This window comes from Pseudogymnoascus destructans (genome assembly GCF_001641265.1).
Source record: "Pseudogymnoascus destructans isolate 20631-21 unplaced genomic scaffold scaffold_3, whole genome shotgun sequence".
NCBI lineage: Eukaryota > Fungi > Ascomycota > Leotiomycetes > Thelebolales > Thelebolaceae > Pseudogymnoascus > Pseudogymnoascus destructans.
The window spans coordinates 144,989-172,858 of NW_020167522.1; the positions used below are offsets into that span (position 1 = coordinate 144,989).

Below are 27,870 nucleotides of genomic sequence, written 5' to 3' on the forward strand. Positions count from 1 at the left end.
CCTAGCATCCTATGCTTACTACACAGAACACTATACAAGCCCTCTAAGTTCTGATTGAGTTCTTAGAACCTAAAAATAGTGGCATCATGGATCCAGCATCATTTTTGTGCTCAAGCATGTAGAGAGGCAATTAGTAGCTAAATAGGCCAATGACTTTGTTTAAGGCACGTTAGATAGATGGATGGTTTAGCTAAGGGGCTACTTCAGGTCTACTTCAGGTCACTTTCTAACTCGATATTACTATAAGTCGATATAATACTATAGAGGGTTTTAACAACCTAACCATCAGGCTTTTAACCAAGGCCAGAAGACAAAGGTGCTAAGCCACTATATGGCAGCCTAGGCTTCATTAGCGATAGTAATTGTAGACCCTAGTAGATAGTATTAGCTAGGTCTAAAGTAGTAATATAAGAATACTGTAATACCCCCTAAGTGCCTTTTAGTGATGGATTTGACCGTGTATATGTGATTTAACCGGAATATACAGTTGACATATTCTACTGATTTTTTGGTCACAAGTAGTACTTACCCCTAATGCACCCCCTATATAAAAATACATAATAATTGCATTTTTGTAAAGTACCTCTCTGTTCCATATTAACTAAACCCAAATTGTCATATTGTGAATAGCCTTAAATACCATGCTAGAAATGCCAATTTGTAGGCAGTAGTTACTAGTAGCTATAGTAGCTACTAGTATGCTCCTTTTACAGCTACATCGTCACTGCTAGCAGCTTCATATTAGGGTATTATAGCATCTATACTAGCTGCCACTTAAGTATGAGTATAAGATGTGGAGTCTTGATGTATAGGGTTAGGATTCGCCTGTTAAGGTGAAGCATTATCTATGGTAAGGTAGAACCTTTTATTATGTACTATACTAATCTATAGGGCTTTGTAGATGGCACATTTCAAGGATTCTCACATCCTTCTAGCCCTAACGAAGCCTAGTGTGTAGTATATAATGGCCATAAGCATTAGCACAGCTAGCAATAGCAAGCCGTTGTAATGCTAGATGGCCTTGCATCATCTATTTACAGTCCATTTCTTAGAACCACAAATGATTAGATTATGTGGCAAGAGTCTAGCTGTGAAGCTAGACTTGAGCAGATTATAGATGGCAAGGAAGAGTCTAAATTGCTCTTCCTATACAGTGATCTGTAATGGTGGGTGCACCAGATGTGAGAATCTAGCCACCCAAGGAAGGGATGATTTTACTAAGACAACACACTGTCTTAGGAAACAGAGCCAAAGGTTGTAGCTTAGACTATTCCACAATGCAGCAATCAGGTGTATGATGTAGTGGAGTGGTTTAGACAAGTTGTAACAAATTTTGAGTCTGAGAACTCAGGGATAAGGGATAAGTCAGAGGTTAGCACCTCACTGACTTTTCAGAAACAAGGAGTAACAAGATCAATGCTTGGAAGCTTGGAAAAGACGTGGAAGTATGTAATAGTCGATTTACTGTATTGTCTGCTTGCCCTTTCTTAAGGAAAGGGCAATCCTATTTATGCTAAAGGAGTGTAGTTCTCTAATTTTCCAAGACTTTCCATGACTAACCAGGCTTGGTAACTGTAGTCGACGTAAGAGAATCCCATAGAACCATCTCCCAGGTTCCTAGCCTATAGGAAGTGAAAGGAGGTCCAAGGTCAGAGTACCCCTATAGACAGATTATGTCATAACTTAACCAATCTTCTGGGTAACTAAGGAGCGATGACGTGTAATGAATCATAGAGGGTTGTAGAAGCTTTTGGAGCTATCGTTCATGTTCCTAGGCCTCTAGTTGATAGAGATATGTCATGTGTAGTATTAGCCCAGTAACTAAGGAGTGATGTCATGTAATGAATCATAGAGGGTTGTAGAGATATGCTATGTGGTCATATCAGCCCAGTAACTAAGGAGCAATGACTTGTAATGAATCATAGAGGGTTGTAGCAATTGTTGAGTAGTATTGCTCTTGTTGTTGGTGTGACAAGCCAAAATATGTATAGTGACTTGTAGGTTTGAGGAGGAGATTTCTAAGTTTGCTCTTGAGTTTGATAGCAAACTGAGTGCAACGAATGTCAGTATGACATGCCGGTCTATATTACCTTGAGTATATCGGGCTTTTAAAAGCTCAACTAATGACTCAATACTAGTCGACGTCCGGTCTTCACCCTGTATATTCAAACGCTCGTCTAGGATCATTTGATTATAGGAAGGGGAAGATATTCGCAGGCACTTCTTGCAGCTTCTTCCTTGACTGACTGACTGGCCACGAGTGGAATAAGTGTTTGATAAACTGGCGTTGAGGTTTCAAAAGGAGGCGAGTTGATAGAGCTGATGTCCTCACAGTTATCACTTTGTAGCTCTTCGTCGTCGTCTACGTCAAAGCCTGAGAGCTCCCGCGCTCTTTGGCCAATAGACTTATCACGACTTTTTGGAGGATTCCTCTGGTATTTCCTCTTTGCCGCAAGGGCTACAGAGAGTGAGTCCCGGATATCCTGCGCCCGCTGTGACAAAGTGAGAACAGTATTTGCTGCCTCACTTCGCTCCTTATTAAGTCGCTCCTCCTCACCAACAACGTCAATCCAGTTATCAATCTAAACAGTCAATTCGCTCTCGCTGTCTGTCTGACCAGTCCCAAGACTGTCAAGGTATGCCCTCCTCCTTTCAGTTTCCCGGCATAATACTCGGTGAAGGCTCTTATGCTGCTTGCCGGTTTCCTTCGCAAAGTCCTCTCGAAGATGGGACCAAAACCCAGTCTTGCTACCTGGTCGATACGCTTCAGCATTTGATTTGCAAGCCGGAATAGGACCAGCACTTCAGCCTTCATCAAAGGGGCCATCTTAGTCAGAGAGCCTTGAGGATTGCAGCTTTCTATACGCTGCTGGGTTGAGAGCTGCGATACTTCTGGTGTTTCGGCTTCGATTTGCCCCTCAATCGTAGGCTGGATAGGCAGAGCAGGGCTTGCTCTGCCATCTTCTTCAAAGGTAGAGTATTGGCGATGTCTTTGGGGTAAGGATTGGGGCTCATAAGCCAGGAATTCGAGCAGCTTCGAGGCCATTATCACTTATATAGAGCGACGTATGTAGATACTGCTATACTACTGTATTCGCCTTACAATTACATGACGTCTATCCAAGGTAATTACTAACTTATATTCTAACTACAATAGGAATCTGGCTGGCTGTTAGCCTTGAACTGATAACTGTCTGACGCTGACAGTCTTACTTCCTATTTAGGAAATAGTGGGGTTCATGGTGAGCAGGGTTTGTACAGGGTTTATACAGGGTTCCTGGTCAAATTTTCTACACTAACTACATACAGGACTGTCGAATGAGGTGTCTAACACCTGCTGAATCGCTCTAATGGAGTCACAGAGGAAACCGAAGGCGGCAGCAGGGTATATAAATCTTTTATTAAAGCTCAGGGTATATGAATCTTTACAGGAGTGGTGCAGGGTATATAGATCTTTTGCCCTTAATTATATTACTAATCTATACTATATACAGTAATTCAAAGCTGGCCACAGCTGAACTGAAATCTGTCCAGCCGTAACCAGCTTTTGGCACTCAATTGCCAAAAGTGGACGATTCTTCGTCGTTCAGAACAGGGGGTGGTAGGGGGGCGGCAGGGTTAAATCACCAGCAGCTTGGCACCTTCCTTTTCAGGCATTGGTCAAGCTGATGGTCAGGTTGCTAAAACCCTCTAATACTACTGCAACAAGACCACGCACAAGTGCAAGGATTCTGTGCGTATTCTCAAGTATTTGGATACTCTGGCAATGAGCTTGTAGCAATGACTTGACGAACTATAATAGCCTGGCCGTTTGTAGCAGAGCAGATTAAAGTAGGATCCTTATTAAATTGGTAATATATGAAGAATGTATTCGTTTGGAATGTATTAGGATATATTAAGAATGTATTCATTTGGAATGTATTAGGATATATTAAGAATGTATTCATTTGGAATTTGTTAGGATATATTAAGAATGTATTCATTTGGAATGTATTAGGAATATATTACCTATTAATGCTTAATACATTAGATGCATTTACTTTGATCGCATAAATGAATAAAAGACGTTTGAGCTAAAGACGAGTTTCCACTTATACCCTCTGAGCTCGGAAAAATTACTAAGCGTCGGAAAATTAAAAGTGGAGAACATCGGAAACTCTGAGCTAACCCCAGCACCCACCCTGTCTCACTACTGCGCTTCACTTGTGGAATTACCGTTTCCAAAATTTAAATTAAATTACAGTATCCAGTGTCGTACCAGCGTTGTTCTTTTGCCTAATAACGACCCGCTAAAACAAGGCCTCTTCATGAATTTACCGGCCCTGACAGATCAAATGCAGAGGCGGCACTTAGCTAAGGAGCTCCTTAATATCCTCAAGGCGCTGTACCTTCTTTTCCTCGTCGCTCATCATGCCTAGAGAGCTCGCACTGTACGCAACAGGTCAGCCTTTCGACCTCCAGTCTTTCATTCACCGCCGCCCCCCAGACCAAGGAATAAGAAAGTCGAAAACAGCAAAAAGAAACATACAACAGTAGGTATTCGCTGGTGGTCACCCACCCAACTACTAATAATATACAGATTTCAAGCTTGTGTAACGGCAGGGCGGACGGGATGCCCAATTCTCTTGAATCTATGGTCGTATGTGGAAGATGTGGACGTATCCATGCTTTTGAGGTGGATGGGCTTGCGCAGGATAGGGATAACAGGCTGGACTTCCCACATCCTTACCCCCACCACATCACAAGCCCAGCTCTAACCCACAGAAATGCGTAATGAAATAAAAAGAAACGGTAAAACTCACATAAACTTCTTCCGCTCTTGTATCCGCAACATCCGTTCCTCCACGCTCTCTCGCACGATAAACCGCTTCACCTCCACCTCTCCCGTTTGCCCCATTCTATGAACGCGATCAATGGCCTGCGCCTCAACCGCATAACTCCACCAAGGATCCATCATATAGACCCTCCTCGCCATGGTGAGGTTGAGCCCTACTCCTGCAGCCCGAAGACTAAGTAGTATGACGGTGAATCCCTTTGCATCCCGGAAACTTTTCAGCACGGCTGCCCGTGCTTTCATCGCCATCGTCCCATCCAGCCGCAAGAAGGCCACTCCAGCACGCGTCAGCGCCGGCTCAATCAGAGACAGGAACGACGTGAACTGGCTGAATATAACGCTTTTCGTGCCTGGGTGCTCGCGTCGCAGGGCCTTGAGTTGACTGATCAGCGCCGTAATCTTAGCGCTCGAGTTTGAACCAAGGCGCTGCAATGCAATCCGTGGCTTCGCGTCTGGAGCATCGGGATCGGCGTCATGCTTGACCACCTCGAAGATGTCACGCGTATTGAGCGGTTCGCGGCAATTGAAGCAGCGTGGTGCGTCGCCTTTGTCGACCTGATGCGAGATATAGTCCAATAAACACTTCTTGCATGCCGAGTGCCAGCATCCAGTGACGGTTTGTTCTATCATTGGCTCTTCGCTGCAAATAGGGCATTCATTGTCCGCCTCGTCTCTGATCTGCTCGAGGACGTGCGCACCAAAAGCGTTGGCATCTGCGCTGTCATCTGTCTCAGCTGTGAAGCGCTCGATGAGGCTTTGTAAGTCCATATCGTCACCAAGTCCGCTCACGGCATCAGCAGCTTCGTCAGCTTCCAATTCATCCGCAACAATGTTTTGCTTCCGGACTAGGATTGGGTGGCAGCAAGTCTGGCGGAGCCTGAGGATCTGTGCGAAAATTGACGTGTACGCTTTCATTACTGTACCTGCCTCAACGTTGGCTGCAAAGGCGCGTTTCGCACGAAAGAATATATGCTCGTAGACTTCGCGCTCGGCTTCAGATAACTCTACATCCACAATCTCTATCGTCTTCGGCGGCAGGGGAACGAGGGCCTCACCACTTGGTGTCTTCATATCTTTCGTTCTGCGCAGCACAAGCGGTTCAAGGACCGTCTGCACAACGTCAAGTGCACGCATAAAGTCTTTGCTCTCAAATGGCACAGTGATGAATGTTTTCCAGAAGGAAAAATTGCTCCATGGCTCAACTCTTAAGAACCTGACCAACGAAAAGAGGTCTTCGAGGCGGTTGACAATCGGCGTGCCAGTCAGGACCCATCGATGCTCTGCCTCAATTTCGTAGCATGCTCTTGCAGTTTTCGATTGTCGATTCTTGATGTGGTGCGCTTCATCAATGATGACTCTGAAGAAGTTCAACGAAAATAGGCCACCATGAGTGCCTCTGTCGCCATTCCTTGCTGCCACCTGGTTGAACTCTGATAAGACTACACCATAACTCGTGATGATAACATTTGGCGCAGAGGCAGCATTGGTTGCGCAGCATAGGCTCTGTAAATTTACAGCCTTCTCATTGCCATAGTATACAACACTCTTCAATGTTCCTTCCTTGGACGCATTCTCAGCTTCGCTTTGCCATTGTGCCAAAAGCGACATAGGGGCAACAACGAGAGTGGTGCATGGGGCTCGCTCGACGGAAGAGAATGTTTGCAGCCTAGGCAAATGGTTAACAGAGGTTATCGTAGGCTCTCCATCTTGTAATTTCATCGCGACATCAGATTTATGAGAGTGGATGAGACTCATCATCTCAATCGTCTTTCCCAAGCCCATCTCATCTGCCAAAATCCCTCCCAAGCAATGCTGTTCTTGCATAGGGAATTCGACCGACAGTTCGCCAGAGTAGGGATTGAGATAGAAATTATCTATGCCCTCTATCGATGGCAATTCTTGGTCGTCCATATCCTTCACGGGCCATACATATTCTTCCCACAAAGGATGCATAGACACCTCCTTTTTCTCTGCCTTTTCATCTTTTTCCTTTGCCATCATCCAGTGCAGCGCTTGCTTCTGGTATGGCCTTAGGTCCATCGCAAATGTATCCGCCGGCTCCGCTTCAGGGGCACTGAAGTCAAAAGATTGGGCCTTCCTGTACAAGGTATCCAGCTGGTCCTGTTCTAATTCCTTGCCTTCCTCGGTATCCGATGATGGCGAAGAGCTAGGTTCCCCTCCTGACTTCTCTTTTTTTGCCGCCTCCTTTTCATATTGCTCGGCTACCTCAGCAGCTTGAAGAAGGCCTTGACGCTTGTGCTTTGTAGTGGTCTCGCTCGTTCTTGAAGGGAGTAGATTCACCTCCACTAAGAGCTTAACAAGTGCAACTTGCCGTAAGCGCAGGTCCTTTTCCTCGGAAGTCTCCTTTTCCTCAAATAGACCGGTCGTTCTATTATCTGGTGGTTTGAATCCAGTGTTATCGAATGCAGATTTTAGTAGCATGCAACGCAGCTGTAAGAAAATGGTATCATTTGTCCGCACCCTATCCGGGGCATAAACGCAGACCCCCTCGAAGCTGCATACTTGTTGGTCAATTAGAGTCGAGACCCAATTTGCCGTCTCTCTCGAAAGCCTTCCAACCTCCTCGCCCCTAGAATTGGTAAATCGTACAATAACATCTATTCTCCGGGCAGCAGCACCCTTTGGCTTTGTTGTAACTTGCAATGGAGCGATTTTGTTCTTGCCTATCTTAACTGGCGGAAGCTTTGGTGGCTGAATTTTCTGGCGCTCGATCCGCACTCTCTCCCCATGCTTAATAAGGGCTGTGCCACTTCTGGTAGCCCATCCCTCTACGCCAAAAGCGCCTATATACCGGGACTCAGGTATCCGTCGAAGATCAGTCGGGCGCGGGGTTTGTTTCGAGCTTCGCCCAACATTGGGCACTTCTGGTTTCACAGGGTTTATCGTCAAGGGCTGTGAAGCAGTGGCCCGCGGAGGTGAAGCCACTGCTACTGTGGGGCCTTTCCATGAGCCATCAAAGTACATATTTATCGCCCTTTCCATATTATCCCCAGACGCTTGCTTCAGTAATCGCCAGGTGTCGGGATCAATCTTATCGCCTATGACGAGCTCGAATGTTTCCTGGTCGGAGGCCGGTGCGTTCTCGGAGCTCGTATTAAGTTGCACGTTGGTTTGCGCATCGCGGTCGTCTAAAACTGCTGCTCTGGGGCTTCCATATCCTGCTTCAGAGGCAGTGGTATCAACCTCGGTAGGTCCTGGGGTTGCTGGGCTGGATGCGTCGACCTCGAGCTCTTCAGGCTTATCTGTGAAGAACCTTCTCTTCTTCGCCGGTCGTCCATCTAAATCAAAGGAGTGCATTATCCAAACAACCGTGTAACGCCTCTTCCTAAGTATTGGGTCATTGAAATTGTGGTTTGATCGTTGGGTTCGACGCGCGAGTCGCGTAAATTGCTAATCGCATCCAACTTGGAGCGGGTTGGCTAGAATGTGGTTTTCGAAATCGCCATACCAGCTCTATAATTTTGACTGATTCAAGTTCTTGGGAAAATCGCAATCGAGTATATCAAGCGGATTTATCCGTATAAAAGTGTCGGCGACATCAATCATTGTTGTAGAACAACGAGACTCTTTCAAGTGTGTCACGTGTCTGCGTGTGTAATTCGTGTAAAGCCGTAGACAAGGTGGGAAAGGCGAGTTTGCTCTGTTTGCTATATTTTAATGAAAGTATGTCAACGGTCCATGGGCATCAAATCCCCAGCTCCTTAACCAATAACCATGTACTCTACTCGAGCCAGTATTAGGCTGAGATATACGGCCTGGCAGGTTTCAACAGCGAAATGCGCATATGCGACAACGTCATATAGCTCGCCGGCGCCAAATGCTTCCCGGTTGACAGACCAGGACATCAGCTCAGCGCGAAGCTACTGCTCAACACTTGTCCAGTACCTACCCTGTCCCCAACTTGCGCTCGCCCATTTGAGCTAATGTGCATTCAGAAAATTTGACTCTCCTTCATATACATTACAGACGTTCATCCAGGCCCCAACTCGCGATGCCTACCTCGCAATCCGTGCCCTTAACATTGAGCTCTCGCGCATTCCCGACCTGGTCTCCAACCCAACAATTGGCGCTCTGCGCATGCAATTCTGGCGCGACAACATAACTCGAACGTTTGCAAATACACCGCCGAAAGAGCCGGTGGCTATTCTCCTCCACCATGCACTCCAGTCACTCAAGGAGCGCCACCCGAATGCGCCCACATCGAGTTTAAAGGCCTGGTTTATGAAGGTCATCAACGCCCGCGAGCAGTACATGGATAATCGCCCATACCCGACCATGGATGCGCTGGAGAACTATGCCGAGGCTACCTATTCAACTCTGATGTACTTAACGCTGGGATTCCTTCCACTTCATTCTATGTCAATAGACCATTTGGCCAGCCACATTGGTAAAGCGGCGGGGATATCAGCTGTACTTCGCGGGATGCCTCTCATTGCTTTTCCGCCTCCACCTAATCACCATAGAAATAGCGGGGCATTAGCAGGATCTTTAGGGGGCGAAGGTGGTGCTCGCCAAGGAGCAGTTCTGCTTCCGCTTGATGTCATGGCAGATACAAATACGAAGCAGGAGGACGTTTTACGTCAAGGTGCCAATGCGCCAGGCCTCAAGGATGCTGTATTTCAGGTCGCAACTCGGGCAAATGACCATCTAATAACAGCGAGGAATATGCTACAGCGTCTTCAGGAGGGGAAAGACATGGGCCACGACTTTGAGCATGAAGGAGAGGAAGGACACGACTATGGAATGCAAGGCCGAGACTTGAATGAACCGCAAAACTTTGCGGCTGAAGAACTTGCCAGAGGACTCGGCGTGCTCATGCCGGCAGTGTCGACAAGGCTGTGGCTGGAGAAGCTTGAGAAAGCGGATTTTGATATTTTCGGGGAGGAGGTCAGGGGACGGTCCTTGAGTCTACCTTGGAGTGCGTACTGGGCGTATAAGAGGACGCAGCTATAGATAATATGTATTATATGCGCCATATTCTTGTAATTATATGCAATGACTGATTGATTTTGAATCTAAATGAATCTCAACTCCCAGAACTGTTGTAGGAAGGACCGAGATATTGCGACCGCGCGCAAATCGTGTGGTGTCTTGCAACGGGCAGGAAAACTCGACAGCAGGAAAACTAGACAATAGAGTACAGTATATAGAATAAAAATAGATGAATTGAATTACTACACTATCTACGGAGCCTATGTATTATTTATGTTACATTCGGAGGGCCTGCCCAAACCCCCCGAGTAGCAGAAGGGTTTGGGCCTGAATGCGCTGGAGTTCCGAGGCAAATCGGCTCACGCCAAGCACCAATTGGGGAGCCTGACGATAACAGTGGGAAAAGCTGCCAATCCATAGCACGCTTTATACGCTAAACCTAGGTAGATTCAGCGGTGGCAGAAAAGTGTCCACGCAGGTCGCCATCGTCTTCACATTTCGATGCGACTTCTTGAACTACGCGTTAGCCATATTCACTTTCGCTCCAACTCTACCTCGATATTCTCGAAAGTCCCTGCTACAAATTCCTTTGCTATCGCAATCTGCTTACAGCCATGCCGAAAGACGACCTTATGGAGCATGCCTCCTCCACCGTCGATTTCTATTCCCTTCTTGGCATCGAATTCGAGTCATCATCCTCAGACATCCGCCGAGCATACCGAAAAACAGCCTTGAAATACCATCCCGATAAACTCGGTGCCGCCTTTGACCCCGAGAAATTCCATCTCCTCCAGGTTGCGAACGATGTGCTGAGCGACCCGGCCGCGAAAGCAGCTTACGACAATGCGCGCAGTGCGAGATTGCAGAAGGTGAGGCAGGAACAGCTGTTTGAGGGGCGGAGGAGGCAGATGAAGGAGGAGTTGGAGGCGAGAGAGAAGGGTGGCGTGGGAGCTGGGACGTCGGTTGGTGGGAAGAGACCGAGGGAGGACGAAGATGAGATGGGCACAGAGATTCGCCGCCTGGCGGAGGAGGGCAAGAGGAGGAGGAGAGAGATGGAAGGGAAGATACGGGCGCAAGGTGGATCTGCGCCATCGTTTGCTGAACCTTCCGTGTCGACGTCTCCACCTACACGGCCAGCCGATACCTCGAAATCTGCCGAACCGCCAAAACCAGAGCCAGCACAAACAGCAGCAGAGGAAGCTCAAGAGGAAGATGAAGTCGCCCGACTCGAGCGCCGCATTCGAGAAATTGCCGAAGCCAAAGAGAAGCGCAAGGCTGACAAGCGGGCGCGAAAAAGTGGCGTTTACGTCCCTGCTGATACCCCATCTGCGTCTCCTGCGGGTGACTGGAAGGCGAGGTTGAAGGAGAAAGGCATCCATGACCAGAAGGACACAAGTACACCAGTGAAAAGACCCGATTTGAACGGTCTTAAAGCGGGCGAGAAACCGCTATCCTCGCCGAAGTTTTCATTCTCCCCCAAACCAAGGGTAGTCCCACAGGCGAAGGATGAGTTCGCGGCGACGATGGACCGCCTGAAGGATGCTGAAAAGAAGAGATTGGAGGAGGAGATTCGGCGGAAGGAGGCTGACAGTCCTTTGTAGAGACTCCCTGTACATATTTGCATTTCAGCGTTGGCGTTTCGGGCTAGCATTTATATTTATGATACCATGTGTTATATGCAGATTGGACCATGCAGAAAGCGAATCAAAGACGAGATTCATATATACTATATCGTATACTCCTATTCGTACATTGCCCAGTCTCTCATCAAGCTTCGAGCACTTAAACGTACAAGCCTACCGCAGCCAATCTTAATGTACAGCAGCCCTTCTACTTCGACAGATGCCACGCAGGCACAAATGCCTTAACCTTCACCAAGTTCTCCGCTCCATCCCCAGTCTTCCATTCGAATTTGAACTCATCCCCTTCCTTGTACCCCGCCCCTTCACCCTGCATTGCATTCGTCATAATCTCCAGCCGGCACAGTGCCAATCCCACGTTGCCAACTCCCTTTAACCACTTCCCAGCGCTTCGTCCCCTCTTCTCAAAGCGCCCAATTTGTGTCTCCGCAGGCGGCGCCGCAATCTCCACCTCCGGCTTATACTCCAGAGTCTGCGGTTCGTCCTCTTTAGCACCATAGAGCTGAACAGGCAAGATACGCTTCCGCACCACCCCAGTATGGTGTGTGCGAATTGTCAGTTCCTGGCCCACATAGCAGCCCTTGCGGTAGTCAATGCCGGACATGTAATCGATGTTGCTTTCCTGCGGCAGAGCAGATTCACGCAAGATCTCATCCTGGCCCTCCGCAACGCCCTTCAGGTACCGCCAGATCGTGTAGCTCATCTCATCTGTCTCCACCAGCCCCTCCGTCTCTTCTGCTGGTGGCTTGGAGCCGTCAAGAAGCAAGAGTCGCTTGCCCATCTCCGGGGCCCGGGTGTCGACGCACTCAATGTGACCAGCTGGGGCTGGGACGGTCTCAGTGGGGATAGTGTGTGGCGTCCACCCCATCCCAACCTCCTTTGACTTGTCCTCTTTCCACAAACTCCAGGTCTGCATCTCGTCTTCAGGTAACAACCTAATATCGAATTTCGCCCTCAGCCTAAACCGCTTCAAGTGTTTATACAGCGTCTCCGCCCCTTGCGCATCAACCTCCACGATCCAATTCTCCCCTCCACTCCCATCATACTTCCCCTTCAGCAGATTATTCGAATCGGGGTAGATGAAGACATCATTCAGAATGCGGCCTGGCGCATTGAGGAAAGCGGCGTAGAACCCGCTCGTGCGCGGCGTCGACGGCGCGATGTTGGCGGTTATGACGCCCTGGAGGAAGTGTGGCGCGTCGGGGCCGGAGAGCGAGATCAGGCGCCGCGAGGGGAGGAGGGTGTAGCTCGATTGCGGAGGAGGTGGGGGGTTTGCATTGTGGCGGGGGCTGGTGGAGAAGAGGGCACGTCGGGATTGGAGGCAGGAGGTGCAGATGTATGGATTGGCGAGTTTGCGGGTGGGGGACTGAAGCTGTAATAGCAGGCGGGTGGAGAGTGGACGCTTCATTGTGGTATGGCGGGTTGGGAGTTGCTGTCACAGAGAAGAAGCCGCAAGAGCTGCGTCCGGTTAAGGTTCGTCATGGCGGAATGCACGAAGGTTTTTGTATTGTGGGGTAGCTTCATTACGGTAGTTGCCCCAAATGCCGGTTCACGACAAGAATCCATGATCAGTTCCGAGGTACAACTATAATATATAATATCGTTGCGTTCGTACTTTTAGTAACCGCAAAGTTGTCATAATGATCATAATGAGCAATCAAAACACCCTTTTAATGATGATCCAAACAATCGTACGGCATGAGACGAAGCGGGGAAGAAGATGAGATGAGCAGTGACGAGAAGACGAGACGGTGACGACAAAACACGGTGAGACGGTAAGCTTTCTTACCGCTATCCTAATTCACGTTACCATCTGCCACATTCTCTCGTCACCGCCGCCCTGTTTTTCATTACCATTAGACCCAATCCCTCGGCGTGACTATAGACTCTACGTTGTGGTGGAGCAGCCATGATTGGGACAAACAAAGGCGGGAAATGAAGTCTTCGACAAATTGTATTTCGGATGGAAACTGCTTCAACTTTCATCCCTTACATAGGAGTTTATAAGTGACCGATGCATGCTTCTTTGAATGTATTCACATCTACTCCGAACTCAACGCAACCTGCAATAACTATCACTCTGATCCCAATATCCCCCTTCTAATGCCTAAACCCATCACTATATAACAGCTATCGCTTAACAACCACCGAAGTCTCATATCTATCATCTAAAGCCCTCCTTTGGCAATAGTATCAAGATAGCCCAGTAGGAATCCCTTATCCGTTGGGGACATAGGCGCCTGGTTGCTGGTCCTTCTGGCCCCCCTCGCTCCAGTATTCTCTCCACCAGAAGCAAAAGGCCTCTCGGCACCAAGCTTCTGCTGCTCGGCGGGTCCCGGTGGCGCTCGTTCTGGCAATTTCTTGAACAGCGAAAGTAGAGCCTGCTTGTGCCCGGGAGGAGGCGTAGGTTGGGCCGCATGCTGCGAATCGATAGTTGGCAACACTGGTGGTGATACTCTAGTCGGGCTGATACCAGAAAGCTCTGCGGGCATTGGAGGCATTGGAGGGCCTTGTGCTGGTCGCTTCAAGATCTGAGGCGCAAAGGGTTTCGGTGCTTGTTGTGGTGCCTCAACATCAGCCTGGCGCTTCGGAGTGCCTCCCGCTTTCCTCGCTCCCTTGCCATTGGCCGCTGGTTGTCGATGCTGCTGAGGCTGCTGGGCCTGCTGAGCTTGCGAAGGCTGCCGCGGCTGAGGAGTCGACGGTTTCGAACCTGACTGGGCAGGGCGTGATAGGATAGCAGTCGGCCTAAATGGCTGCTGTTGCTCTGGTGCGCGAGGCTGAACCTCAGGTCTACCGTCAGGCTTTGGCCTAGCAAAAGCTAAGTTGCCATCAGGATGCGGTCGACGGGCCCTCGTAATGGAAGCAGGGGATACTGCAGGCCGAGTATCCATTGCCGTTAGCATTGGAGGAACCTGAGGAGGCTCTGCAGAAATTGGTTTTGCCATACGAGCAGCAGTGGCCGTAGGGGTCTTAAATAGACTTAGAAGTGCTGATTTATGCATGTCGGCTGGCGGCGATCCGACGAGCATGCTGCGGGAGTCTTGCTGTGGCGGTGGCCTTTGCTCGTAGCTTGCTACAGGGCGGTTGACATTTGGTTGCTCTTGCAAAAGGTGCTCGCTTGGAAGCTCTTGAAGTTGTGTAGTAGGTGTTACGTGCCCCTGAGTGTATCTCGATAGTGGATGACCGTTTGAAACTTTGCTGTCTGGCACCACCCTATCTTGACCACGAAACGCGTTCAAGAGGGCCAAGGAGTGGCTGGTCAATTGAGGTGGCGTCGGTTTGGGTGGCGACATTACAGGTTCGTGTACGTTTGGTAGATCCGGTTGCATTGGAGGAGAGAATTGAGATGGGCGCTGCTGAGGAATCTGTAGCATATTCTGTTGACTAGCCTGCTGCATAAACTGAGGTATCGGACCGTGGCCCTGGCGACCAGTAAATACGCCTTGATGGACTTGTGGCGGGAGTGGTTGTGGATGTTGCAAGAACTGCGGGTGGCGTCCAAACTGAGGCTGTACTTGTAGTCCAGGAAATTGAGCACCCATAAAGTAAGCAGGATCAGCAGCATAACTTGCATTCCCTTGCATCGCAGGATGTTGTTGGCCAGCGCTAGGTGCTGGGTTCCCAATTGCCCCGATCGCCTGAGGGTTGGCCATACGCATACCAGACATTGGGTTGGATAACTGATGATGCTGAGCAGGGTAATTATAATTCTGTTGTTGTTCGATTTGCATCCTGTTGTCCAAAGCAATGGAGGCTCCATTGTATGGCTGAGGATTTGACTCCTGTGGGTTCATTGGGTACTGCTGCTGCGGATTCCGCTGCGTTGGAACTGAATTGTAAGAAAAGTCTGCCGGGCCACGAGGTACTTGAGTTGGAGCTTGTTGAGGTGGAGCTTGTTGTGCTTTGCCTTGGGGCTTTCCACGTAGTATGGCAAGCAGGGCGTCACCGGTGTTCCCTGCTGGGTATTGGGGAGCGCTGCCAGGGTTTGGCTGCAGGCCCTGCGTCGCAGGCTGTATCTTCAATAGTCTATGAAGAGCTGCCGTAGCTCCTTCCATAGTATTCAACTCGGGGGCCGATGCTCCATGAACATTTGAAATTGGCATTTCAAAGCCCTCGATTGCGCTTCTAAAGCCCTCTTCCTCAGTCTGACCCTCATCTGCATATTGAGACAAATACTGATTGCTTGTAGCACGCTCAGAGTCTTTCTTCTTCTGCTGCTGAACCCATTTCTTCAGTGGCACTAAGAATGGTGCTACCATATAGAATTTATTCGCGTTCTTTGCAACCTCGGCGTCATTCCCTGTTTGGTGATTTTTCTTCCTGAAAGCAGGGAGATCTGATAATCGGTACCACTCAATCTTGCTGATTTCTTTTCTTGTTCTTGGTTCGAAATGAGTGTCCATAGGGACATCTCTGAAGACGTACAGCCTGATATGCTGCTCGCGCATAGGGATATCGATATATTTCACTTCTTCTGACTCCGGGACCAGGCCAGCAGCCCTGATGTCGTAGCCAGTCTCTTCGTATACCTCACGCACAGCACAATCAAGATCATCTTCATCCTTGTTGATCTTTCCTCTGGGAAAGCTCCAATTCGCTCCTTTTTTCCAGCCCTTGACAAGCACGACGGCGTCTAGCGCTTGGTTCAGCATTATCGCACCTCGAACAGGCACGCGGGTCTTGTATAGGAGGAATTCTTCAAAGGCTCGCATGTGATTGTCAATCGAAAATGCGGATAGTAGGGGACAATGTTGGAATATCCTGAGGCAGAAGCTGCGGAGGGACATGGATGGGAGAGACGGATCCAACGGCCGGATGAAGTCTTCGTAAAACCATTGTGCCTCTTCGACTTGGAAACATATCCTCGCTACTGAGGAGAGATCCTCCTCTGGTAAGTTGATAATAAATCGAACACATAAATCATCGAGCCCTGTTCCAGCATCGTCTTGTCAGCCCTTGTCGCGTCCATGACAGCGGGTATTTCCAGTTCACTGGTCTTTCATCCAGTACTCACAGTCTTCTAGCTGCATTTTGGAGTCTGTCATCTAGGCTGCACTGTGCTAGCATATCCACGACTCGAAAGGACTTTGGGGTGTTTCTTGAGGATAATAATATCCAGAGCAGGCGGATCCGTGAAGTGCCAAGGTGTCGCGGCTAGGAAACACGTCGGTCGATATCACTTGCAGAACCAGTAACTCAGAGTTGCGTGGTATCCCAGATCAGAGGTTAGGCTCAGAAACTGTTGGAAATAACGGTTCAGATAATGTGCTTATATCATGGTAGGTGTATCTTCAATGACGATGTTTTGCCATCTTTGTCTTTGCACCAACTGGCGCTGTGGCGGTGCAGACTTGTGGCGCAGGTGTGGCGCAGCCGTCTAAGCTTAAACAACATGCACTTGCTCATATTAGTACTAGCGTTCTTTGTACCTCTGCCCTGTCACTGACGTGGAGGGGCTGGGGCATGTGGTGGCTGTTGGGTCGCCGCCAAAATCAAGATAAACGCGACGACAACCCCTTCATGCGCCAGCAGAAACTGTACATATACGCATTGGTGTTTGCTATATATACTTGAATCTGGCCGACGTTATTTGCTTCTTTTAGTCCTCATTTCTAGCCATACGCGGGCTGATCATTCTAATCCGTCCCTGGAACAACATATATTTACTTCAGAAGGTCACCCTGTGTGATATTGGATTCCAACAACCACGACGCTGGCTACCAATAGTCGCACTTAATCCGCAAAGGACTCAGCAAGACCAGGTGCTGTGTTGAAAGCTGATTGACCCACCGCCGTTTTACGGCCAAAAATAACACACAAAGCGCCTCCCGAAACAGACACAACTCGCCGTAGACCTATCGATCAAAGAAAGCCAAATTCGACGGCGACACCGTCCGCCACAAGAGACTCAATAAATCTCACGTCTCCCGCTCCAGTTTTATCGACTATCGATAACCATCACCAACATGACTTCGCTGCTGGCCAAATATGTTAGCAAGAAATTCCTAGGGGAGTCGTTGCAGAATAATTTCGGAACAGAGGTTTGTCTCATACAAGAATTGACACTACGACGTACTAACTCTCTCTATAGGATCCTTATTTCGAATCTGTCCCCGCTACACGACTAAATGGCAGGCCCTCGAAGAAAATGAAGAAAGTCCGAAAGGCATTACCACCAGGCATATCTGAGCATGATGGGAAGATCCTGACGAAGGTCAAGCGCAGGGCATATAGGCTTGATATGAGCTTGTTCAACTGCTGTGGTATAAGGTTTGGCTGGAGCAGTGTCATTGGTATAATCCCAGGGTGAGTTACTATTTTCCGCCGTTTCCTGGGACACTTCTAACGTATTGCATTAGCTTTGGTGATGCGCTGGATGCATTCATGGCAATGATGGTATATCGGACATGCCAGCAGGTTGAGGGTGGCCTCCCTGCTGCTGTTCAGTCGCAGATGGTGTTTAACATCGTCATTGACTTCTTTATCGGTCTTGTGCCTGTTCTCGGCGATTTGGCAGATGGTAAGTTTTAGCAAGCCTTTGTTCCATTCCATCGCTAATAGAAGCGACAGCTGTTTTCCGCGCCAACACCAAAAACGCTGCTGTACTGGAGAAACATCTTCGTGCTAAGGGACAGGCCAGGCTCAAATCCCAGGGCGCCGCGTTGCCCACCGTCGACCCTAGCGATCCGGACGAATTCGACCGCCTGGTGGCCAGCGGTCCACCTCCAGTGTATACTGCAAACGAACCATCACAACAGCCTCCGATGCCTCAAACAGCTCCATCGGGAACTCAGCGTCAAAAACCTTCGGGCACAACTAATACGGCCTCAACAACAACCCAGAGTAGCGGCGGGTGGTTCGGCTTTGGAAAGAAAAGCAAGCAGCCGGACGTCGAGAGCGGCGCCGAACAACGGCATGGCGATACGCCACTCTCCAACTTGCCGTCCCGTCCTGCCAGAGAACCAAGCACGCGTCAGAAACCAGTTCGAACTCGGTAGGTGTTTGTAATGAGGTGCTTTAATTAATTTATAACTTTTGTAAAGACTCGGAGCTAGATACCACGGTAAAAATTATACAATTGAATAGAACAGCATTAAATGTCAGCATTGACTTTGACCCCGCTTCAATCTTAACACGGTAATGGGTGAAATATATGCTCCCATGTTTATAAACGAACTCGTTGGCTAGGCATCCAAAAGCCCCGTACGTAAATGAGTCACGAAGCTCCATTGCCAAGCTGATTGCTGAGCTTTACTAAGTTTACTAAGACGTGTTATGACTTAAGCCGGCACAAACGCGCGTGCATGGCTGTGGATAAAAGATCCATCTGTGGATATGGGTGACTGTTTCCTTGGACAGCTGCCTGCGCGTTGCCTGCGCGTTGCCAGGGTTAATCTTATCAGATCATCTAGCGTGAGGGGTCTCTGTCCACACAAATGCGACAACATGGGGCAGTTTCAGGAAATTCTTTCAGCTCGATCCAACAGAGGCCGGAAATACGGATCTGGAGGTGTACAGGTGGGGTTTTGATGTCTTACTGCTGTTAGGCTGTGTTGTAAAAGTGTCAGTGCGAATCCCAGCCTCTTCCCTTTAGAGTGCAAAACGCGTAAAGTCGCGTCACGTGAGGAAGAACGCGCTTCCAAGAAACAAACTAGGGTGCAGACGGGGACTACAAAGGACGCACTCTTCCCCTCCACCACCTTATTCTTCACGTCACCATCAACACAGCCAATTCCTCTTTACTCTCTCTCACTCTGTGCCAAAACTACCAGAACATCTACATTAACTGAATTGATCTCACTATCCTCAGACAACAATACAATGGCAACCCAAATCACGCCGTCGAAGAAGGTATGTAATCTCTTGCCACCGTCGCTGTCGTCGTGGGAATAGCTCCTAATGAATGATACAGACAGCGTCTTCCCTCGAGAACTTGAAGATGAACGACTCTCCAGCTAAGAAGCTTGACTTCGCTGCTGTTGGAAAGGAGAACCTCCCATTCGACACCCAAGCACCCGTCGATGCCGTCGTCGAGACCAAGAAGCCAATCGTGGCAGAGCCCGATTTGAGCTTGATCGCACCTACACTTAAACCAGAGGAAGCCGACGAGCCACTGCTTCAGTCAAACCCGAACAGATTCGTCCTGTTCCCAATCAAGTACCACGAGGTATGTGACCACGTCGCGTCATCGCGCGTCAGCACGGACGCGTAACGCGTAAAGTGGATTTTATACTGACAATTTACAATAGATCTGGCAGATGTACAAGAAGGCAGAAGCGTCTTTCTGGACGGCAGAGGAGATTGATCTCTCCAAGGACCTTCACGACTGGAACAACCGCCTCAATGACGATGAGCGTTACTTCATTTCCCACGTTCTCGCTTTCTTCGCCGCGTCAGACGGAATTGTCAACGAGAATCTCCTCGAGCGCTTCAGCAGCGAGGTCCAAATCCCAGAAGCCCGCTGCTTCTACGGTTTCCAAATCATGATAGAGAACATTCACGCCGAGACATACTCCCTCCTCATCGACACATACATCAAGGAACAAGCTCAACGCACATACCTCTTCAATGCCATCGAGACCATTCCTTGCATTAAGAAGAAGGCCGACTGGGCAGTTAGGTGGATCCAAGACAAGGATTCCACCTTCGCTCAGCGCCTCGTTGCCTTCGCCGCCGTTGAGGGTATCTTCTTCTCCGGCTCCTTCGCCTCCATTTTCTGGCTCAAGAAGCGTGGCCTCATGGCCGGCCTGACCTTCTCGAACGAGCTCATCTCCCGTGACGAGGGTCTCCACACTGACTTCGCCTGCCTCCTCTTCTCCCACCTTAGACACCGCCCAAGCAAGCAGGCCGTCCAAGACGTCATTACCGAGGCTGTCTCCATCGAGCAAGAGTTCTTGACTGAGGCACTTCCCTGTGCGCTGCTCGGCATGAACGCCAACTTGATGAAGCAATACATTGAGTTCGTCGCCGACAGGCTGCTACTCTCCCTCGGTAACGAGAAGTACTACAAGGCGACCAACCCATTCGACTTCATGGAGAACATCTCCCTGGCAGGAAAGACCAACTTCTTTGAGAAGCGTGTCGCCGACTACCAAAAGACTGGTGTCATGGCATCGACCACCAAGAAGCACGAGGATACCGCTGCACAGATCGAGTCGAAAGCAGAGAATGGTGGAGACTTCAACTTCGATGAAGACTTCTAGATGCTCCACATTCTTTGGTTCGTCTTTTATTATGTATTTATGCGAATGGTTCCATCGGCGTTGCTTTGCTTTAAATTAACCTGAAAGGTTGTACAACTTGGCATGGGTAGCTCTGTTGTGGTGGGTGGGTGTCTTGCACACATTTTTTCTTTCATATACCTGGCATAGAATGCTAGCGGGCTCGGCCGTTAATCATCGGGAGATCACTCTTCTCAATATGGAGTTTTGGGAGTTGTTTGTAACATGTGGATAGGATTGGAAAGGGGTACGGCAATGCCACGAAATGTGGTATGAAACAATAAGATAGGATTAAGTAGTTGAAGAAGTTATATCAAAACTACTTTCGTGGTTGCTTCTCATATAAATTGCTTGGCCGTGGTATGAATAGTCATATATTTGCTATAATGGTATCGAGGTCGAAGGGGTCAGTCAGATGTTCTCTGTAACATATTCCAGTTAGCTTTGATTGATACTTCAATCCTAGTATTCACGAGGATACTCGAGTTTTTCGGACCATAGTACATGATGTGGATGAAATCTTCACTTAGCTACTCCATATCAGCAATCCACTGAGAGAGAACCTTACCTAGGGCAATGAGTAAGAGAGTCTTTGCAGGAGACTTCTCTACAAGCATCCTGCGTCGATATAGTCTCTGTATGAACGTCTTTATTATGTTGTCATATTGTGAGCATGGTGTTAACTTTCAACTTCCTAATAGCTAACGGTCTGTATAGTCTTCCCTGGTCCTATACTATCAGCGACTACACATGCTGATATAAGCGGGTCCTTCTCGAATTTAGCGGGAGCATTGATTCTAGTTACTCTCCCTCGATTTCCGTCTCTCAATCTCTATGGCCATCTCCATCTTCTCACGTCCACCCTTTCCCACTTCTACTACAAACCCTCGTCAACAAACATGCCACAGACATCACATCCGTGCAATAGCACCGAGTATGCAACAGAAGATGATGAACACAGTTACGTCCAGCATATGGCGACAAAGGCTACCAATGCAGAAGGTGCCAATGGGGTGGGTGCTGGTTGCTGGCTGTCTTTAGCTTACCTAGCGTCTACGGACTGTTAGGACCAAGATTCCACCTACGTGCTCGTGCGTATTGTATGACGGTGACAGGGGAGTGGTGGTGATGGTGGTATTGGCAGCGGTGGTGAGAAAGGAAGTGGGGTGACAGGAAGTCATTACGACGGCGACAAAGGAGTGGCGGTAACAGTAGTGATCCTGAGAGTGGGCATCATTCCCGACAGCCGAGGTGGTTCGAAATCCGTGATTCTAATTGCTTTGCATGCTTCGACCTAATTGAATCGCTAGTTGCATTCTGATATTCAATTTCCCTATTGTGATAGGATTTCTCGAGCTCGTTAAACCAATTGCGGGATTCTTGGTTAAAGGCTTCGATGCCATGGCCCTCGTTTGCGGCTGCAGCCTGTCGCACATAGAGCGTTTGGATAGTGATCGGATTTTCGTATCCTTTGAGGGCACATCTCATGAAGCACGTTGAGAGATCTAGGCCTTTAGATATCTAGCTTCAGGTATCTGACCCATGATGAACTCCAATCCCATCCCACGCCTGCCATATTATAATCCACCATGGCTACCATCTTCCACAGCCCAACTTTTCAAACATCGCTTAACAGTATGCCCAAGACGCCTATAATGCCTCCCACCCACCATCTCCCACCCCATCCAGCTCCACCCCTCACTTCCTCCCCTTCTTCTTCCCCTTCTTCGCTCCACCCGGCTGCGCCCCAGCCTTCTCAGGCACTGGCGCCGCAGCTGCAGCAACCGCATCCCCCGCCCCCTCCATCTTAATATCCTCCTCCTTCAGCTCCGGCAAGCCCGCCATCTCGCGTCCAAGCCGGGATAGGGAGAGCACGAGACGTCCAACCTCTGCGGCTTTGTCGGTGCGGTATTTGAGGGTTGTGCCTGACGCCGGGTCGTAAGTTTTGAGTGTCAGGAAAGCCACGGGGGCAGGGGCGGCGGTTTCAGCGGTTGTGCGGCGCGTGGAGGGTTTGACGGTGTATTTTGTCGTTATGCGGGACTGTGTGAAGTGGTCAATTTGAGGCTTGCATAAGGGAGGTAGCAGCGGGGTTGTGCGAGACGGCTATAGGCATCGCGAGGAGGGACGTACGGTTGTGGGACGCGCCTGGAGGAGGAGAGCGGATTGAGTGAGCCACTCCTGGGCTGTGGGGAGGTACGGCATTTTGGATGTCGGCGAATCGAGGTCGCGAGGGAGGAATGACTTGCTCCTGCTGTGGTGTGGCGGGAGTGGGATGAGTTGTCCAGATAGGCGACCCCACGAAAGTGACAGGTTTGGAGAGCTGCTAGTACGGTGGCCGCTAGCGGATTGGACAGAGGAGTTGGTAAATTTCGATTATACAGGGCAAAATTGTAAGTTTACATATTAATTCCGATGGTATATACTCTAAACTCTATTATTAACATTTCCAATAACTTTTTGTGTTTCCCACGGTGCACAACGGCCAATGTAGGAATCTACCAAGCACCATGTACTTGTACCCGAGTACACGCGTAGAAAATGTAGTACAGTCAAACCCCTGTTATAACGATCCTGGATACAAGGATATTTTTGATATAGCGATATATTTTTCGGAACCAATTCTATTTCCACACAACTTACGATACTACGATAATCGTTACAGTTCCATCCGATTATCGTTATATCCAGTCTGACGTATTCTCAGGATCATGAGCCAGAGGCACAGTATTACATTAGAACAAAGGCGCGCCCTTCGTCGCTGGGCACATCGACAGCACCCAAAGCCTACACAGAAGCAATGCATCGAATGGTTCCTCCACGAATACAATCACAAACTTAGCCAGTCAACTGTTTCTGAATCCTTAAGTCTACGCTTCTCCCACCTCGACGAGAATAATACACCACAAGGCGTGCGACTTCAAGAAGGCTTCTGGCTGACTTAGAGAAGGTTCTGTTTGCATGGCAGCAGCGTATTGAAGCAAGAGGGGGATTTACAACTGGAGAGCTTCTGCAAACAAAGGCAAGAGATATCTGGCGCCAGTTTCCACAGCACTCTGGCAAGCCAGTCCCAGAGTTCAGCATTGGATGGCTTGAGGGATTTAAGAAGCGCTTTAAGATATCATTAAAAGTTCGACACGGAGAAGCCTTATCTATCCCAGCTTCTACAGAAGAGGAAATGAGAGCCTTACAAACTGTGGCAGGGGAATATCAAGAGGAGGATATCTACAACATGGACGAGAGTGGCCTTTATTGGAGGATGATGCTCTCTCGAGGCCTCTCATCACAACATCGGATCTCTCTTGTCTTTTGTGTCAATGCAACTGGCACAGATCGATTTCCAGTCTGGTTCATTGGCAAAGCTAAAACACCACGCGCTTTGCGATTTGTATCAGTTCATACAATGGGAGGGCAATGGCGGTGGAATAAGAAAGCTTGGATGAATACAACGATTATGACAGAGTGGCTTCAAGCTTTTTATCAGCATATTGGCACAACACGACAAGTTCTTCTTACAATGGACAACTTCTCTGCCCATTATACTGCAATTGAGCTTTGTCCTCCTCCATCAAATATTCGAATATGTTGGCTACCTGCTAATAGTACAAGTCGCTACCAGCCTCTTGATCAAGGGATTATTCAGAATTGCAAAGCTTACTACCGGTGACATTGGCTACAATATATCTTCAATCCTTCGACTCAAATGTAGATCCTCTGTCGTCAATGAATCTACACCTTGCAATCCGTTGGATCTTACGAAGCTGGAATAACGAAATTACAAATACTACAATCTACAATTGCTTTCGCAAATCAACACTTGTCTCTTCACCTATTTCACTTCCTACTCCAATTATGCCTCATGGAGTTACAGAGCTATATCAAAAGGTTATGGAAGCAGGAAATATACAAGACGTTATGTCAGTTGCAAATTTTCTTAACCCTGTTGACGAAGATGACAATGGAGAGGATGAGCAGAATGTAGGAGAAGATGAGGTTTTACAAGAAGTGCTACAAGAGCATTTAGGTTTACCGACTACTCAAAGTGATGAAGAAGATGATGATCAGCTTCCACAGCCTATGTACTCAATGGCTGATGCTAAACAAGCTCTTCATATATTGATTGGATTTGCTGAAAGCCAAGAATCTCTTTCTTCTGATTATTTACGGACACTTGAGTGGTTGGAATCAGCAATTGAGGGTATTCAGCAGGCATCATTAGTTCAGGGGACATTAGATACATGGATTACATAATATATTATATTTTGGTTACAGCGATATACTGGTTATAACGATAGTGAAATGGTGGACAGAATACATCGTTATAACAGGGGTTTGACTGTAATGCTCAACAATGGCTGAAATCTCAATACCACTACGTGCTGCAATTATTACCTTGCGTGTATACATGAACGCATCATATGGAGAGATTGAAAAGAAGCTTGAAATCTCAGCTGACTCTATTGCATATATATGGCACCAAACTGTTAAAAAGGCAGGGAATACTGAAATTCACAACCTTCTCCAATGTCATACTGACATTCGTTGCACTCAGTTTGCTATCAAACTCAAGAGCAAACTTAGAAATCTCCTCCTCAAACCTACAAGTCACTATACATATTTTGGCTTGTCACACCAACAACAAGAGCAATACTACTCAACAATTGCTACAACCCTCTATGATTCATTACACGTCTGTAAGGATGCCAAAGCCCTCAGTGATGGAAAGCATCGGAGTCGGGCAGGTTACGGTCACGTGGGGAGCATTAGGGTAGGTTATCCGAGTCGGACCCGTTTCGGGTACTTAAGGAAATTGACTCAACGGGGGTTCCTCTCTTCATCTTTTTTGTATCCTTCATAGTAGACCTATAGGATAGCATCCGTTTAGCCTCCGACTCGCACTCTCATATGCTATTACTGTGAGCTGGGTGCCCTGTGTCATTACATTATACAAAAAGATCACGCCTGCCGGGGACGGCCGTACTTAAATAATATCCCACACCGGAACGACTCAGGAGAACTACCGTTACACCATCGACTGTGACTCGGTGATGTTTCGGAGGAGAGACCTGACGACTTCAAATAGCCATGATTCCAGAGATCTCACGGACAGCCAGTGGATCAGGGTTTGATTCTTCAGAACAAGCTGGTAAAGTCGCCGACGCGTTGGCGCCAAATAGGATACGAGATCCTTAAGAACCCCCTCATAGCACAGAGGAAATTGTGGACAAGAGCGTTGATAGCTACGAGCTACCGGAAGTCAAGCTCTTTCGTATCGGTACCGATACACACCCGAGGCAATATGTCGAAAAAGCCGACATCAAACATACCCCAAGACAATGACGGTCAACTGCCCAGAATGACTACCAGACAAACCACCGCTGCAGCTACGACGTCTGTGCCATCCGAAGACATCCCGAGTCGAATGGCCCACCTCGAAGCACAGATACAGGAGGTCAAGGATCTACTAGTTATCCTGTCGGCATCCCAGACCAGAATCCCGTCCACACCGCCGGTGGACGCCCCATACCCACAGTAGAAGTTACGGAGCAACGAACGCCTCGTACACGAAACACCCCCGAGACAGTTCAATTGCCGCCTCTTCAGAACACTCGTTCTCCCTCGATTCCAGGGTCATCACGAATGCACACCGAGGACCCTCCGAATCGCTATAAGAAATCAACCATCTCTGAGAAAATCCTTCCTCTCAGCGATGGGGTAGAACATACCTTCTTACAATGGAGCGCTTCGATTCGGGATCGACTCGTAGTCAATGAGGACCACTACCTTACCGACGTCTCGAGAAGAGCGTTGATATGGGGAACTACGACCGGCCTGGCGAAGACCTACCTAGAGCCCCAATACCTGTCCGCTACGCATGGGTTCCGCAGTGCTGAGGAGATGATGGATCTACTAGGTTCATACTACCTCACAGGCAATGAGACGGAACAGGCCAGGAACCTCTTCGACGACCTGCAAATGGGAGAGAAAGGGCATGCTAGTGAAACCTTCCCAGAGTTCAAGGCTCGTTTCCAAAGTGCAGCTATCACAGGACAAGTCTCCGAGTCGGAATGGTTTCGGTACATGTGGAACAAGTTGACTCCTCAATTCCGCAGCCTGCGTCGCGATCATCAAAATCCAATGGAAGGGAGAATACCAGACCATGGTACGAGAACTTACCGCTTTCGACCAGGAACGGCGCCGGAACAACGAATTGAATCCTCTACCCGCTCTCGCAAGGATGTCCACACGTACCACGGATACGGCAAAGGCGTCATCAGCGTCGAAGCCGACTCAAGCCACATCCGCTCTGTTCACCCGAACCGCGTTCCTCCCCAAGCCAGCCATACCGGAACGTCTGAGAACCGCAGTCCCTGCGCCCTCAGGAAACTGTTTCAAGTGTGGCAAGCCTGGCCATTTCCAGGACAAATGCCCCCTTAACGCCACTATCAAGGAAATGGACCGTAATGACCCCCGAGGCAGAAGAACAATGGGAAGAAGCTGTGGAACTTCAATCGGATGCATCCCTCGAGGAAAATGACGAGGCCTAGGAGAAGGCTCCTTCCTAGGTCTACGCAAATGTGACCTGCGAGGACTAGACTTACGAGAACTCCTGGAGGCACCCAGTTCTTAGTCGACACGACCCTGAGTATGAATGGACTCGGGGTGCAAACTAAGTCCCTAGCAGACACAGGAGCAAACGGCTACCTCGTCATTAACAAGCCTTTTGCAATACGACTGTCGAAAGCACTTCAGAGCCCTATATGGAAACTACCCTACTCTGTACCCATACGTGGATTTCAGCGCAAAATCCAAGGCCACATATCGGAGTATATTCGGTTACACTTAACAGTCGAAGGACGCTGAATATATAACTGCCCCTTTGTACTCCTGGACCTCGGAGCACAAGATGTGATAATTGGGAAGAAGCTTTTCAGCCGCTTCTGAATACTACTCGATGTAACGCTGACTTCTAAACGATAGAAGACACAGAGGTTCTCTTGCGTAAAGGTTTACTTATCAGAGGAGGCAGGGGATCAGACACAAAGGCTTCAAGTAACACGTTACTAGTATATAACAAATACTGTATTGAGTTGAGCACGAAGCTCCTATCTAAGGAAATACTATCTACTTATATAGTGGCGTCGTGCCTAGTGGACTCTTGGGAACTCACTCGAGTCCTCGGAGTCCTGGACTCTTAGGACTCTTCTCATCATCCTGCGAGTCC

General features: G+C 48.7%; 9 protein-coding genes across 9 annotated transcripts in view; 5 read left to right on the forward strand and 4 right to left on the reverse strand.

Moving 5' to 3' along the window:
* Positions 1-4,046: 4,046 nt before the first annotated feature.
* On the reverse strand, positions 4,047-8,437 carry RAD5 (DNA helicase rad5). The gene is made up of 2 exons (XM_024465052.1): positions 4,803-8,437; positions 4,047-4,428 (listed from the first exon to the last, which is right to left on the reverse strand). The coding sequence occupies exons 1-2, from the start codon at positions 8,150-8,152 to the stop codon at positions 4,350-4,352; spliced, it is 3,429 nt and encodes a 1,142-aa protein (XP_024327382.1). The 5' UTR covers positions 8,153-8,437; the 3' UTR covers positions 4,047-4,349.
* VC83_01374 (uncharacterized protein) lies at positions 8,438-9,993 on the forward strand. The gene has a single exon (XM_024465053.1). It carries the CDS (start codon positions 8,933-8,935, stop codon positions 9,806-9,808), a length of 876 nt encoding a protein of 291 aa, XP_024327333.1. The 5' UTR covers positions 8,438-8,932; the 3' UTR covers positions 9,809-9,993.
* A 58-nt stretch (positions 9,994-10,051) lies between these two features.
* VC83_01375 (uncharacterized protein) lies at positions 10,052-11,503 on the forward strand. The gene has a single exon (XM_024465054.1). It carries the CDS (start codon positions 10,402-10,404, stop codon positions 11,386-11,388), a length of 987 nt encoding a protein of 328 aa, XP_024327334.1. The 5' UTR covers positions 10,052-10,401; the 3' UTR covers positions 11,389-11,503.
* On the reverse strand, positions 11,493-13,050 carry CAF17 (ccr4 associated factor). The gene has a single exon (XM_024465055.1). The coding sequence runs from the start codon at positions 12,833-12,835 to the stop codon at positions 11,618-11,620; it is 1,218 nt and encodes a 405-aa protein (XP_024327335.1). The 5' UTR covers positions 12,836-13,050; the 3' UTR covers positions 11,493-11,617.
* Positions 13,051-16,716, reverse strand: DCP2 (decapping enzyme complex catalytic subunit). The gene is made up of 3 exons (XM_024465056.1): positions 16,442-16,716; positions 13,282-16,357; positions 13,051-13,223 (listed from the first exon to the last, which is right to left on the reverse strand). The coding sequence occupies exons 1-2, from the start codon at positions 16,470-16,472 to the stop codon at positions 13,596-13,598; spliced, it is 2,793 nt and encodes a 930-aa protein (XP_024327336.1). The 5' UTR covers positions 16,473-16,716; the 3' UTR covers positions 13,051-13,223; positions 13,282-13,595.
* On the forward strand, positions 16,717-18,954 carry VC83_01378 (uncharacterized protein). Its single transcript, XM_024465057.1, has 4 exons — positions 16,717-17,468; positions 17,519-17,733; positions 17,787-17,947; positions 17,998-18,954. The coding sequence occupies exons 1-4, from the start codon at positions 17,394-17,396 to the stop codon at positions 18,423-18,425; spliced, it is 879 nt and encodes a 292-aa protein (XP_024327337.1). The 5' UTR covers positions 16,717-17,393; the 3' UTR covers positions 18,426-18,954.
* Positions 18,955-19,112: 158 nt separating this feature from the next.
* RNR2_1 (Ribonucleotide-diphosphate reductase (RNR), small subunit) lies at positions 19,113-21,462 on the forward strand. Its single transcript, XM_024465058.1, has 4 exons — positions 19,113-19,278; positions 19,340-19,594; positions 19,677-21,285; positions 21,366-21,462. The coding sequence occupies exons 1-3, from the start codon at positions 19,249-19,251 to the stop codon at positions 20,628-20,630; spliced, it is 1,239 nt and encodes a 412-aa protein (XP_024327338.1). The 5' UTR covers positions 19,113-19,248; the 3' UTR covers positions 20,631-21,285; positions 21,366-21,462.
* Positions 21,463-22,346: 884 nt separating this feature from the next.
* Positions 22,347-22,850, reverse strand: VC83_01380 (uncharacterized protein; the record flags this gene model as incomplete). The annotated part of the gene is made up of 2 exons (XM_024465059.1): positions 22,347-22,688; positions 22,779-22,850. The coding sequence occupies 2 exons, from the start codon at positions 22,848-22,850 to the stop codon at positions 22,347-22,349; spliced, it is 414 nt and encodes a 137-aa protein (XP_024327008.1).
* A 4,443-nt stretch (positions 22,851-27,293) lies between these two features.
* VC83_01381 (uncharacterized protein) overlaps positions 27,294-27,870 on the forward strand; it is a gene marked incomplete at both ends in the record, with an annotated part of 1,012 nt that continues 435 nt past the window's right edge. Inside the window, one exon of the mRNA XM_024465060.1 lies at positions 27,294-27,481. Coding sequence (XP_024327007.1) covers positions 27,294-27,481 — 188 coding nt within the window. The remainder of the gene's footprint in view (positions 27,482-27,870) is intronic.